Raw genomic sequence first — 15,651 nt, 5'->3', positions numbered from 1 at the left:
TTCTTTTTGTTTGCCTTCTTTCTCATTTGTGGTTTCATGGTCATTAATGTTTTCATTGAGAACATTCAGCACAGAAAGTGATGAAATTGTGACAACAAGAGCTTATTGCATAATTTGTGACATAATATAGACAGAAACTTGGCAGGTAGTAAGCAGCCTACTATGAGCTGTACAACTCAAAAAATAACACAAAATACCAAGTGGCTTTCTAAATGTTCCTCAAACGAGCCTCTATTTTGTTATGAAGTTTTCCTGACTCTCTCTTTACAGTCAAAAATCTTTGTAAGAGGTCACTGATTTTGATGACTTTCCTTCTTGTTTTTCTGGTTTTATAGAGCTCTCGACATAAGAGAGAAATGAAGTCAGAAAGAAACCAAATTATTATGGATTCTTATTGCTCCTAATTTCTAATAAAGGCATAGTATTTGGCATCATGCAGGTGTGACAAAACATAGCTACTAAAAGAAAAGAAAAAAAACCCCACATAAACAGCTTTTAATTTTAAAATCTGGCATGAGAAAAGATTAAACATTGTTTGCTACAGAAACAATATTTCTGAAGCATATGTAAAATCTTTTAAATTTAAATCCAATTAGACTACTTTTGTAATGCAATATTGAGCTTAATAAACGTAACATTGAACAACAAGGAGACATTTTTGGAATAAGAGGAAGTCAGTTGTAACACTATAAGATATAATGTTAAAAGACTGATCATTAATTTATTTATAAATTATAATTTATAAAACATCTTGAACCTTCTGTCACCAATTGAATCTGTATTAGTTTTAAAGAAAAAAACAGATGTTGTTTAAAAGACATACCTTGTTGAAAATTATCACATATCACTTTCTCTTGCTGTTTTAAGAAAAACCTTGTATGATCAAATTTAACACTGTCAAAGCTCCAAGTAACAGAAGCAAGTACACCCAGATGTGTCAAATCCTTTAATACAGGGATGGCTGCTTCTTCCAAGAGGCAAAATGCCTGGAACTGGCTTTCTAGAAAACACAATGAACAAAACATACTAATGAAGTTTGGTTTCACACACCACAACTGGACACGAATATTCAAAAGACCTACCAAAACATTAACAACTTTATCTTGTTCATGAAAGCTGCAGCATTAATGGAAAAAAGTTATTTGCTACAGAGCCTCCTGAGTGGTAGCAATCAGCTGATCTTCACATCAGGTAACCACATTGTTCCATGCATTTCATAATATATGAAACTCCATGAGGAGAAGTTAGGATTTTCTATTCCTGTGACTCACACTAAGATTGTTCTACTATTCAATTGTTCTATAGTAGCCTGTTTCTACATCATAGTCAATTTCAAAATGCTAATTTGAAAAATGCTAATTATTTTTGTCTTGACTGCAGGAATGCTTTAAAATTTCTCCCCAATTGCATTAAAGGAATTTTGCTTCAAAATTAATTAGAAAAAAGTAATTTAAATATAAGCTTAAAACTATGATTCCCATCTCAGGAACAGATGAGAAGACTTCTCTTCCACTGGTTCTGCAAAAGAAAATCTTGTTAAGCACCACATGGGTTGGAATGAATGCATTTCCATGGAAAAACAACTAATCTGTGCTAAGCCTGCAATTTCCTAGGGCTGGGTATTTTTAATTTGAGGCTTTATAATAGCTTGGATAAATATCTTCTAGGTTCTCTACCATTTCTACTGCATGAGAAAAGTGTTGTCCATTATGTTCTTTGATACAATTCATCTTACAACAGCTGGAGTTCAAGGGGTAAGGCCCAGTCATGTATGACATAAACCCATAGTTTATTTCTACTATGTTAAAGATCTTTCCTATCAAAATGACTGCTGATCTCTTTCATCTCCATTTCTCATTTACTCAGACAGAAATGTGCAGAACAATAAACAGAAGGTACTGAGTGGCATTAAGAGATTTCGTGCCCGCTAATTTTGATCAGACATAACTCAAAGTCCAAGTTACTCTTTTCACCTTGCATGCAATTTGCTTTAGTCTTAAGATGGAGCCACATAGTCTGCTCTCACCTCTTTGCCAAAATAAATATCTGTCTTGCTTCTGTTACTTGCAATACTTTCAGCCACAAAGAGAAGAGACTAAGTCTAATAATTTCTGTATTTGTTTGAGTAAAATTATTTAATACAAAATTCTATAGCAAAATTATGTAGAAGCACAGAATAACTAAGATCATTGAATTCAACAGTTAACCCAGCACCACCATGGCCCCAGATGCCACATGCTCAGGTTTTTTTAACACTTCCAGGGATGGTGAGTCCACCACTACCTTGGGAAGCCAGTTCCTGACCACCCTTCCAATGAAGAAGTTTTTCCCAATATCCAATCTAAACCTCATCTGGTGCAGCTTGATGCCATTTCCTCTGGTCCTGTCACTTGTTACCTGGGAGAAGGTAAAGCAGTCCCAAAAATAGTGTATACCTGATGGTTGAATATTGACAGTGATACTGTCTTCATTCTCTGGAGTTCTTTCCTCTATTTTTACAGTCTCACAAACAGAATCATCATCTTTGTGAACACACATATGCTGCTCTTCAGGCTGTACCACTAAATAATCGAAACACAAGTGAATATTTAGCTATAAATACCACAAAACCAGCTCAATGAATAATAAAACTGTTCTATAAATTACTCTAATGCAAAAATACTTTCAAATTAAGTTGTTTCTGTGATACATACATTTTCTCTTCATGATTTCTTTATTGTTTTCATGGGCTTTTACAGTACAAAAACCCACAAGGCACAAAAACAGATTAGGCCTTGTCTGCCTTCACAGCCCAAGAAGTCAGGCATTATTATATTGCTCTTCCTAAGGGCAGAAATACAGAGCTGGGAGAGTTAAGGAGCTGGTACTACTGCTCTATAATACAGCTCCACAGGAAATCTCATATGACTTTATATGGAGAAAAAAACCATTCATGACAGAAAGATGCTGCTGACCACAAAGAGTTCAAATTATGAAAAATACAACATGGAGTGTGAGTAGAAAAGGTTAGACTCTTTAAACCATGCAGAAAGAACATAAAAGCTGCAAATGGAAAAAGAGAAAAAAATGCATATTGAAAATATTTTTTCTTCTGTCTTCTAGATATCTTTTGAGACTTGTTAATACTTCTATGTGGCCTTCCCTTCTTCCTGATACCTACTGATGCAAGAGCTACAACTTCTAGCCACAAAACTTCTTACCTTTATTTCTGATTATTTTTCTGTGAAAGGGGTTCTTATTGAATAAGAATATTCTTCTAAATATTACTGATTTTTCTACTTAAGAATGCCACTTTCCTCAGAAAACAAGATAATAATACAGAGACAGAAGGAAAAGAAAAACTGAATTTTTATTTTAGTTAACTCAGATTACTTGCCTTATTTTGAAAAGATATCTGGGGTTTAAAATTGGATCATTGAATTGTTTCTACTACTTCCCTCCTGTATATTTTCTAAACATTACACACAATATTTTAAAAAAATGAATCAAACAATGAAGAGGTCTACAACCACTGCTGGCCCTTCTAGCTTTCAGTACTGTGACCCTTGACAAAAACTTTTATTTATTGCAAAAGGATTCAGTGATTTATATAATTTCTACATCGATGTGGCTTACCACAGACCCCTGTATTTTAATGGGTTCTCTAAATATCAGGCGTAATGGATCTGCAACACTGGGGTCTACGTGTACACATCCTAATCTGCACTGAATCTTCTTAAAACTCCTCAAGTCTATTGGTGAATGGGATACCTCATCCTTGTCAGGCGACGCAGTTCTGGTCAAGGCTCACTAGATGGCAGCATAAAACTTCAGGTACCTCGGTCTCTCATAAAATTTGGGTTATTGCTTTCTGACGCCATGAAAAGTTTCATGCATCTCTGACGGTGCCAGAAACACGTGAATTTTACCAAGAAATAATTACATCCATAAGATTTAATAAGATTACAATTAAACAAATATCCCAATTCTACAGGAATTATTGCTGAAGCTTTTAAATTAAACCCCAGTAACAACTGGGGTTTTGGCGTTTTTTTCTTTGTGGTTTTGCTTTTGGTTTTTAGTTTTGTTTTGTTTTGGTTTTTTTTTAATAATGCTGGGACATTTAACTAAAGCACAGATAAAAGTTATTGTCAAAATTCTGCCATACAAGTAAAAAAAATTCTTTCAATTTTTTTTCATATAATTTTATCCTGGAAAGTGAATTTGGAGGTATGCCGCTGTCACCTGCTACTTTATGTCACAGATACTTCTTTTTAAAAACAAACAAAATACTTCCACTTTTTTTTTCTCTCACCTATTTTGCATTTCTTCAATGCTGAACACAAAGTTCAGCTAGTTCCCATGTAGTGCCATCAATGAGAACAGGCCTACAAACAATTTTCTGTTTTCCCTAATACCTGTTCTGCATTATTTGATGATTTGATGGGGTTTGCACCAAGGTAGCTGGCTCAAATGAACCAGCTGTTCATTTCAGAAAATTAACAACTCCTATTCATTTTCTAGGCTACAGAAGTGAGAGTACTGATATTTGCTGTTTGATACTACAATGAATTTAAGGATTACTGCTTCTCCAAAGTGGCCATGAGACCTGATGCAGAACATATGGATGGAAGAGATCTCCTGAAGTAAGTACCATTTAGAGCTACTTTGTCAGAATCGGAATAAACTCAAATATTTATTTTATGAAGTACCACTTCTAACACAAAAAAAAATCCTGTCCCAAAAAAAGAGCACTCCCCTATGCCAAGTATACCATATAAAAAATATATCTTAAGGAAAACAACAAAAAGTAAGATACTTAGCTAAAAATTCATCTGCATTTAAGACCATGAAAATTGTGCCAATTTGCTTCAAATAACTGACTAGGATGAATTAGCACCTATGGTAACTAGTGAAATAGAGAAGAATTAAATCTGGAAAAATTGCAGAATAAATTGGTTCACATACCATTTTCAGGTCTATCTACATAATGTTTTTCTTCTCTTTGGGTGACTATATGCTTAGATCTCATCATAATAAAGTTGTTCAAATCAGAATCATCGTTGGCCCATTTAGAAGCAAGTGCAAGTGATGCAGGCTTTCCACTACAGGATGATTTGTCTAGTTTGGAAGACACATCTTTACAGCTCTCTGATTCAGATGGTTTGGGGATTTTCTTTTCTTGGTTTAAGAAACAAATTGCCTCTTCTGTCTTAATCTTTCTTATGCTTCCTCCAGTAAGGTCTTCCACAGATGTATTTGTACTGTGAATGTTGGCAGATGATGCAGCACTTGTGGCAAAGTACTGCCTTTGAATCTGCAGTGACAGGTCAGGGTTAACTACTTTCTCTGACTGATGTCTTTCAGCAGACAGCAGCTCTTGGTTCGTAACAGAATTCTTCTCTTCAAGCCATCCTGAAAAATACAATTCAATTTCTTTGCACTGACATAAATGTTTTTCTTTTCTCCCTCCTCACTGGAGCTGAGGACTCTGGATGGTTGATAGAGAAGGCATTTTTAAAAACTTCTTTCTGCCTTCTCAGATCACTAGGATCCCTTTACAGAAAACTTGCACTGACTAATCCTAAGTAAAAATACACAATATTAAGACACAGAAGGCCATGCTATTTGAATTTTTCAAACAATCCCATCTATGTGGGATTTATTGATGTTAGAGTTCTAGGAAGTGGGATACAACACATTTAATTCAGAACAAAAACTGGTATTTTTTTTATTTTTTAGAGGGAAAAATGAAGAATGCAAACAGTTGCCTTGAAGATATGCTTCGGTAGAACTACAACTTTTTTGCATTGTGGGTGCAATTTGAAACACATCCGTTTGAAACACAGTAGCTAAACAATTAAAGAAATGAAAAAGGCAGTTAATTGGAAATGTTCTTGCATGAGCAGTATCTATGTGTTTCACAATATATCACGTTACTGCCAATCCTTGGCATTCTACAACCACAGCTGGTGCCTTGCAGTCTGGCCATAGTTATGCAACAAAATCTGAGTAACTTCATGCATTTTTTGTTGGAGTTTGATTATAAGTATGCAAAAATGGCCATGAGAAATTCTGAAGTGATGAGCTGTTCAAATTTGAAATAGTCTGCATTAAAAAACACCCTCTACCATCACAAAATAAGGAATTTTCACTGTAACATACTCACCCCATTCACCTTGTGCAGGCAGGAATATGCGAATATCTGCTTTATTAAAATATTCCAAAGCAAAACTGCTACTTCTTAAGAAATTCTCCTATATGAAACTATTTTATTAAAAAATGACTGGTGGATGCTATTCTTCATCTTCACACTAATAGAAATGATGACTTTGTGTAGTTCAATACTTTCATTTCTACAATTTGTTCTAAGTTAGTGAAGTACACCTTAATTGCATTAGTGCCCTTCCTTCATTTTGAAGTAAAGCATTTTGTTCTTAAGAGTAAGAAATAATTAATTTCCTTTGTTCTTGAAGCTGTGTAACTCCCTGTGTGACTCGCTGTTAATGTACCTATCTTTGCCTTTATATAACTTCTTTTAAAAAAAAGATACTTACTTTCCAATTGATACGATGTAAATTTTGTGAATATTTCTATTTCTGTAGGAAGCAGACTGTTTGCATTACTTCCATCCATATTCAATTGTTCCAAAATTTCTACAGCTGCTAGACTTAAACCTGTATGAAGCCACCAGCCCTCCTCTAGTGATCCAAGCATTGGTGCTTCTATCTCAACTGGCAGCTTTTTCTGTAGTTCAGTCAGTGAATGATGCTGATGTTCAAGGTTAACATCTGGATGCTCTACAAAAGAACCAGAAATTAACATATACTATCGATAGACTAGAAAGAAGAAAACAGAATGTCATTTTGGAAATGAAAGCTCCAAAGTACTGCTGGCCTATTACATATATCTATTATTCATTCTTCCATTTGTAACTCTGTGTCCATCAATAGATTCAAGACCAAAGCAGTTAACATTATCAGAGCAAGTGTGCTTTTCTGAGTTCTGTAAGAGGAGTGAGAGTTTCAATTTTTTTTCAGAACTAATAATGTGTAGGTGTTAAATTACTAAAGTTACAAATTATCTTGTTAATTATCTGTGGGTTATTGTCATGGTTACAAAGACTTATCATAATCCTTACCTGAAAAAAAATTAACTGCAACACTAATGAGCATACCACATATTATTTTCAACTGTAAATTAATGTACAAATGAATTGGACAACAAAACACGCCAATATACATAACTTAATCCTGAGACTTGTAAAATGGCGGCAAATAAAGTGAAAAGAAAGAACAGTGGTAATATATATTCTGGCATTTTCATGAATAGCCTGCAGCTTGTTTTGGTTTTGTGTATTCTGCTTCTCTTCAATTCTTGTGAAATTACAATATTATTTTCCATCAACAGTACTATTATATTGGTTGCTACATATTTTGAAACATTATTTAAGGGAAAATAGCACAAAGGAAAGAGTTAAACAGATTACCAAATTTAAGGTTTTAGTTATTGTATAGTGAATAGTAGTGAACACTGTCATAAAAAAACCCAAACTCTTTCTTAATTCAAATTACCTCCATAGAAGGATACATGGCATACCAACTTCTATGTTGCCACACTGTTACTTTTTATATGTACTAAAATAATCACATAATCCAAACTTCACAGGGTTACAGTAACTGGATAAACCTCAATGGCTCAATATATGTGCTCTGTAATATAACATTATCTTTTCTGCTATATTTCTCCGTGTACATGGAACTTGTAAGCATCAGTTAGAAATTGATCATCAATTAGAAATCCTTACCGACAAGCAAAAGAGAGCTCATATTATCCCGATACTTCTCTGATTGCCAAACCAAAGATTCTAAGAATTCCCTAGAGGGCTCTGCAATCAAAATACTACGAAGAACATAAATAAAACAACTTGCAGTATGACTTTTAGCAGCATTATCTGTTGAATTTTGATTTATATAAAACTACCTTTTAAACATATTCTGTCTTTAAATTTTCAGTTCATTCATTCATTCATTCATTCACTCATTCATTTTTTCCTATCCTTACAAAGGACAATAGGAAAGAGTGAGAGGAGAAGCCATGAAGGTTGGATCATGAAGTAGAGCAGCACTGAATGAGAATTCTGTCTAAATCATGGCTCCTACCCCAAAGGGAGATTGAAATTCTTCCTGAATATGTTTGAAAGATAGCAAGGCATGAAATGCTAGTCTCAAATAAAATGAGAAGGAAAAGATGGAGCAATTCTAATCCTATGCTGGCATAAAAAGCCTGAAATCCATTGTTGGAGGATATCCCCAAAACAGACAATACTTTCTTAGTATATCTCTTCTGGATATACTAAGTGATACATGTGCACTATATGTACTTGCCATAGGTATAAATATGCATATGCCTATACACATGCTTGCTAAATGCTTTAAATATTTACTGTTGCTTAGTGCAAAAAGGAGACTGGATTTTCAGGTTAGAAGAGAAAAAGGTCTATAGAAGCAATTTCCCTTTCCTTTTTCAGGCTCCTCTAGAAAACCACACATATGGACCGTGCATACTGTCACTCTTTCACACAAAACACAATATATATGCAGCTCAAAGAATCTAAGTACTAATTCATAAATGCACTGAAGTTATTTTTTCAATTATTTTGAGGATTTAGGACAGAATTTGACACTACCAAGGTCTCATTACCTGTTACCAGAGAGAGAAATAGGTTCTTCTTGAAGTCCTCTGCACAGAAAATTAACCCATGATCTTTGTTGTCTGCATGGAGGAGTTAAAGGCATTTCCATTTCATCTTTCAAATATGGAATATATTCAGCTGGAAATTGCATAAAGCCCCAGCCAAAACAAAAATAAAAATCAAAATCACAAAGCTACTTTTGAACAAAATACACATGCTTACAAATCTTACACTAGTGAAGTTTTGGATTAAAATCGAAAATATTTTCATGGCACAATTCAGTAAGCTATATACCCCAAATATTTTACACCTAATTTCCAAACAGTTTGGGGAAACAATTGTAGATCCCATTCATTTGATGTAGTTGTGGGTACATACACTTTGTGCATAAGATTATTTTTATAATTAAATCATCAGGTACTATGGCTGAGATTTTGATATTTATGCCAGTTAGTCTTAGATAGTTCCTCCATAAATGAAGTAAATTAAGTGGGAGAGAGACTACATGCAATATTGTGGCAGCTGTAAGAACAGCCTCAGGAACTTGAAGAACAGTCAGGATTTTAATGGGAAAATTACTCTTTCAAGCAGAATTAGTACTCAATGAAATTTCTAGGGATGGTCACTGAATTTACACTGAAATAACAACAGCAAGTGTTTTTTTTTAAGCATTATACAAACAAACTTGGCATGATAAAAGTCCTCTACAAGTAACTTCAAACATTTTTTTTTTCCCTCCCAATCCTATTAAATGTGGACATATTAATACTTATTGGGTTTTTTCAAATCTTACTACAAATTTGCAACTTCATTGATTTCGGTGGTTCACATGACTGCCCTGGCATTAATCTCTCTGGCATTCTACTAACTGGAAAATAGAAATCACAAAACCCACAGTTGTTCCATGTTCTGTGGTAACTAAAGCAGAAAAATTGTGAATAAATCAGTGTCTCCACAAGGAAAAAACACTTATAATGAATTCCCTATTCATTCCACCAGGCAGTAAGTAGATGCAATCATCATACCCACATTGCCTGGCCAATTGGCACAAAGCAGGCTATGAATCAGTCACCTGCCCAGCTGCTCACAGCTTCTCCTTGAAGGACCCAACAAGACAATTGTTAGGCAGGAAGGATAAAGGACAGTGATATAAAGCCAGCAGACACAACCATACCAGAAAAGCAGGAAAAAAAGGTAAGAAATAAAAGTGGGTACAAAAGAAAGCAACATACTTCCAGTCAGCATAACTTCTTTCCCTCTTACTTCGAACAAAAAAGGTTCAATGAACATACACTGTGAACTTCAGCTCTCAAACCAGTTTTCGTGAAGAGGACAATTTTAAGACTTTACTTTGAACAGGACAGAAGCTGATCTCAGGACAGCAAAAATACCTGCCACATCTAAAAATAATTATTCTTTCTCTTTGAGCAATACTATTCATATTTGTTCTTGTCCAGTTATTTTTGCCTTTGAGAGTGGAAGTTTGTTATCAGCCACGTTAGTTAAACTCTGCTTACACTCAGAGTAACATTCCCCTTCTTGGAACATTGCTGACTCAGAGAACTAACTTATTTCCTAATGCCTTTTGTAAACAAACTCAATGACAAGAGAAAGACTGCTTAGTCTTATGATTGCTTCTTCTCTGAATTCAAGCAAACATATTTCACTTCTGGTAACTCATAAAGAGCAAAATTAATTAGAAGGAGAAGATTGTCATGTGTCTCAGCTGAAACCCAACACCCAATACAGAAACTTCTACTACCAAATGGTATTCTAGCAGTGTTTCCACACACTTGTAGGTCTTTACCCTACAGACCTGAGTCTATCCTGGGGAAAAACAAAAAAAAAAAAAAAAAAAAAGAAGAGGAGAGAGATCCTCTTTCTGAAAGCTGATTATGCCCCAACAATATAATTCTGCCTGATTCAACAGCAGAGCTAAGAGAGCAATTAGTAACAAAGATTAATGCAGCCACTTTCTTTAAAGGACAATTCAAGAGGTCTTGACTACTCATCTACTGCAGAATGGACAATAGCCTAGAGAAGATCACAGTCAATTTATTATTACTATATACAAGGGAAGAGTCTGATCTATTGCACTTAAGCCCCTCCTGCTTGTAAGCTTAGAAATGAAGAGCAGTCTGCTGACTAGACACAAATTACAGTTTATCATGCTAGACAACAATCTCCAGATGTAAAATAATCTTAACTTTATGTTGGTGGAATTTGGTGTGTTTGCATTGAGCTTTTATTTCAGATACTTCCAAACTATATGATTGTTCAAATCAAAATTCCACTACAATATAGTATCGGAAGCATAATACTATTAGTAATATTGGCCTGCAGGGGACAACTATCAGCTCAGCTTAAACTTCTTGAAACTAAGATAAAAAGAAGGGTCTTGGTCTGGAAAGAACTCAACCTTTCTCAAGAATTTTAGTAACTTCTGGATGGAAAACTATCAAGTGAACAAGCACTGATGGATAATACTGCTACTGTCCAATGCAACAATGGATAGATCTTTTCACAGATAGTATATGAATTAGGATAAGACATACATGTATAATCAATCATGCATTGACACTCTGCTCAGATCACATTAATTTGTAAATGCTACTCCTTGTGCAGGCCTTTCTGCATTAAATGGAAGGTGAAAAATGTTACAAGCACAGCCATTTTTCTGCCTCACTTAGTCAGCAGAATTTAGCTGTGAAAATAGTAGGGCTGGCAAAGAAATACATTATTTTGAAAGGTTACACCAGGAACCTGAAAAATTTTCAGCTAAGACTGGACAACAAGATTGAGCAAAGCTGCTCAGTATTGGTCAATGGTGTAAACACAATGACTTGGATTTTCAAGCTATTAAAATTGGACACACAGAGTCTATTTCCTGATTTCAGTGCAGGAGAAGCAAGGATTCAATGCACATTAGCAAATACTCAACAGTTTGAGTTTATTTCTGTAGAAAACAGCTCTGGCTTAACTTCTCAATCGCATGTAATTACTGAACCACTCACAAAACAGAATGTCTGCACCTCTAGTTTTGAACCTCTAGAACTTACAAACACAGCACTTCTACCTGAATTGCTCTCCACCACCCTCTTCTGAGAGCATTTATATAAGACTTTAACAAACTTTAAACTGTGTCCTTTGACTCCACAATTTTAATCAATGTGCCCTAACTTTCATCTGCCCTCTCTTGGTGGATGAGCTGTTAGATAAAAAAAGAGCTAAAAATTTAATGAAGTGCAAAAGTCATAGACATAACTTACAGCCAAAAACAACATTAAAGAATTGTAAACTTGCTTGTGTTTAGACTATAAAGCTCTAGAGAGGAGTACAGCACTTCTCCCTCCTTATGGTACAGGTACAAAATAACAGACTACACAAAGTGAATCTTCTTATCTATGTGGTACATGTTCTCCCATGAACAGAGTATTAGAAAAACTACTTGAAGAATTTATTTTTGATTTTTATATCTTGATTTATACAGATCTTCCTACCTGACTCACAGAATTCCAACATACTTGTGCTAATACTGGAGCAAACCTCTTGTGGAATGGCACAGTACTTGGAAATTTCTATTTTGTATGTAATTGCTGCTTTGAGATCTGAAAACAGATTTTAAAAGGTGCCATAAATGAACCATTTATTAATTTTTCCTGCCAGAGCTTTCAGTATTTTTATTGAACCTCCATGATATACTGCTATGAAAAATTAGTCATGGTTAGTAACCCCAGAAGCTTTAGCTGATTAGAGCTGTATTCAGTCTTGTCCCCTACGCGACAGAAAAAATCTCCACCCACAATTTCCAGAACAACTAAGTAGCCTAAATATAGTTTACTGGGAGTATGTGTATGTGGATTCTTTTGCTACTAAAACAGGACTAAAACAGAACAAAAAGACACCCCCCACTAGGTTGACATTTATATATGGAATCCTCATATCTCTGCAATCTCAGGTTGAAACATGGCACATACTAAATGTATCAGGGGAATGTACATGAAACTGTCTTAGTCAAATATCCACTTTTAAAAGTTTTGTTTCTATCTTCAATAAGAGGCTGGATTACTTCAAACTGCTGCCCTATCAGACACAGAATTCAGCAAACGTGCTCCATCTTCAGAAGCATTAATTTCCCTTCTTTGAACAGCCTCCTGTCCACCAAAAATTGGAAAATTATTTATTTTGACTTAAAAAAACAAACAACAACAAACCAGCCCTCAGGGAATGCCTTTTAACTAAACAAATACTGTCATACAAATCAATCCATTAATAATGGATTCCCATCAACCAGCCAATAACTGTCATTAAAGTTATATTTATCAGTAGTCTAAAAGCATTTAGTAATTCTTCTAAAATTCCTTTAAGGAAACTATTACTGTCATTGAGAATAATCCTGTTATCCATGGAAATATTTAACCATTTTCCCCCAGAAATCTGTTTTTGTGTTTGCAATTACAATGCAACAAAAACATTTTTTTGTTTTTGACTGTTCTGCATATAATCCTCTTAGGGATGTCTCTGAAAGTAAACTTAAAAACATATTGAAGAACAAAAGACCAAATTATAATAGCTACAGTTGATTATATATTACAAGTCATGGCTCATATTACATGGACTAAGTCAAATAGCAAGCAGTTTACTACCCCTTAAGGAGGCATTTCTAATGCCAGAAATCTGGGTGTAACATAGGTCCTAGTTCATCCACAGAAATTCTCATCTGATAAGCTGTGACGTAATTTTTAAGTGAACTCAGTATAAAAGAGCTTGACTGTGTTAAATGCATTCAAATGAAAGGAAAATCTGGTCAAGCACTTAAGAAAGCCAGCTCTCACCTTCTCTGATCACCTGTTTGCAAAGGTCTTCATCATCTACAGTGACTGGAGTTACGTTTAACACCTCTTTCAGTTGCAAGTATGATGGAATCTTAACACAATCAGATCTGCCATTGCTGGGTTTGCCAAATTCTAATTCAGCAGGTAACAGGAAATACTGAAAAAATATTAATCACACCAGAATGGGCAGTAATTTTCCTTTGATATTACTGTACAGTCAAAGCTTCTTCAAAATCTTGAAATAACTTAATTCTAAACTAATTTAAGAGCTCTTACGAGAGAAATCACTTGACTTTTACACAGCACATAGAAAGCTTTGCTCAATGCAGAGTAAAATACAATGTTACACAACTTTCTGAGTCAGTGGCGTGTAACAAATGTGTCTTAGAATTCCTGACCAAGTACAATTTTAATTTATTTTACTGAAAGTTTGTTTTTTACAATTTTGAAAAATGGAGAAAAAAGTAGATTTGACTTCTCTAAAAAAAAAAGCCAAGCTGCTCCCCCAGATTCTAGAATGTGTCTTGTAGCTTTCCCTTTCCCGTGCTCATGTTATGGCTTCCTGTTCTTTAATTTTTATTCTTAGTGTAACAAATATCTACATAAAACTGCAAACACATCAGGTGTCAGGAGAAATAGTTGGTCAGAGTGGAAACTCCTAAAATCAGCATCCAAGAATAAAAAAACCCACAAATAATACCAGTGTTTTTTAATCTTTGAAACATGAAAGCTTGAAATATTTGGCAAATATAAAAAGAACTCAGTAAGATGGCGTGCATGTGAACAAATATATATCCATTATGTAGAACAACCACTAATGCAATATATAATATGAAACAATAAAATGATACCTCTTCATCTTTTACAGATACAGTACAGAAATTCTCCTTAATCCCCTGCAATTCATTTTGACTCTCTTCCATCTTAATGTCATTTTGGAAAGTCAAACATTCCCTTTAAAAGATCATAAAACAAAGTAAGTGACTTATTTGTATTACTTAATGTCTAAGAAATTCTTAGCAATACTTTTGATAGCCATATACATGCCAAAAGTTTTTCTAAATCCATGCCTTTTCTAAGAAGGCAATTCCAAGTGATGTTGTACTGATCTGTGTAATTAATCAAGAAAATTTTTCAAGAAATAATACATTATATGCAGAGAAGAACTGCTTAATATTGGGGCCTACCTTAAACAGTTATAGCAAAAACCTTCATATTATAATTCTTCAACATTCCAGTACATAAGTCCCCTCATGTATAAGTGCTTCCTGCAAAAGTTGCAGATCTAATTTCTTCCAATGTCAATTTTTTTAATGATACATTAAATCTCTAATCTGTTAGCCTTATTTCTATTTTGCCACCTTTCGTTTCTATTTTCAGGAAAGATTCAGCATGAAAGAAGGCAGAGTATGCTTATTAATAGTTAAAGTGAAAACTAAGAGTATGTTTCTGGTTTAACTGAAAAACTTGGAAGTGAATGTCAGGAATGAAGCTACTACTTGCATTGAAAAGCAAGGACACAAGCAGCACAGGGATGATTTGTCAGGCAGAAAGAAAACACTTCATCAGGCTTGCCCTTTGTGCCAGTTACACACACTAAATCTATAGTGACTTTTTAGGGGAGCAACTTCCTCATCAGTCCACCACTATTTTCTGGAGGAATATTTTACACCACAGAGTACAAATTGTTCTGTGTCCAGCCTTGAGATGCTCATGAATATTAACTGAAGTTGAAGTCTGTCTAATCAAGTCAACTTTCTCTAAATGCATCTCCCTGTGTGCTGCACTATGAGATCTGGATTCCCACCTTGGACAGGTCTGCGGTTTTGCTAGTCAACCACAGATCAGGAGATCAGAGCTATTTCTGTAAAGCTTCACACTAGCATTTTTTCCTCCCATTGCTGGTATTTCTGAAAGTCATAGAATTTGAATCATGTTATCTTCACTGGTTATTTACAGTATTCACAGTGTTACATCTGAGAGTCACTGTGAGACTAGGGCTCATGTCTGAAAATCAGGCAAACGCCATTCCTCCTTGTTCTACTATATGGGTACAGTTGGTTCAGTTAAAATCTGCTTTATCTTTCCTGTCAGTCATGCAACCTTTCCAAGTGCAAAAGAAACAATACAGTAGTCCAGACA

General features: G+C 34.7%; 1 protein-coding gene across 10 annotated transcripts in view; it reads right to left on the bottom strand.

Moving 5' to 3' along the window:
* The window catches only part of SHOC1 (shortage in chiasmata 1), a 94,934-nt gene that overhangs the window by 22,554 nt on the left and 56,729 nt on the right, over positions 1-15,651 (bottom strand). For 5 of the 10 annotated variants that reach the window (XR_015281045.1, XM_023944340.2, XM_023944339.2 and 2 more), the window contains 9 exons: positions 14,361-14,463; positions 13,510-13,666; positions 12,175-12,282; positions 8,683-8,812; positions 7,787-7,881; positions 6,537-6,779; positions 4,948-5,394; positions 2,436-2,561; positions 824-1,000 (listed from right to left, as the gene is read on the bottom strand). Coding sequence is in view for 9 of the 10 variants with exons in the window: in XM_023944340.2 (XP_023800108.2) it covers positions 824-1,000; positions 2,436-2,561; positions 4,948-5,394; positions 6,537-6,779; positions 7,787-7,881; positions 8,683-8,812; positions 12,175-12,282; positions 13,510-13,666; positions 14,361-14,463 (1,586 nt within the window). In the remaining variant the exon portion in view is untranslated. The remainder of the gene's footprint in view (positions 1-823; positions 1,001-2,435; positions 2,562-4,947; positions 5,395-6,536; positions 6,780-7,786; positions 7,882-8,682; positions 8,813-12,174; positions 12,283-13,509; positions 13,667-14,360; positions 14,464-15,651) is intronic. The other 5 variants (XM_086869310.1, XM_086869311.1, XM_086869313.1 and 2 more) reach the window with 3 other exon arrangements.

The sequence above is a fragment of the Cyanistes caeruleus genome, chromosome Z (genome assembly GCF_971803275.1).
Source record: "Cyanistes caeruleus chromosome Z, bCyaCae1.hap1.1, whole genome shotgun sequence".
In the NCBI taxonomy this organism is placed as follows: Eukaryota; Metazoa; Chordata; class Aves; order Passeriformes; family Paridae; genus Cyanistes; species Cyanistes caeruleus.
Note: the sequence above shows the minus strand (reverse complement) of the source record. Positions and strands in the feature narration are given on the sequence as shown.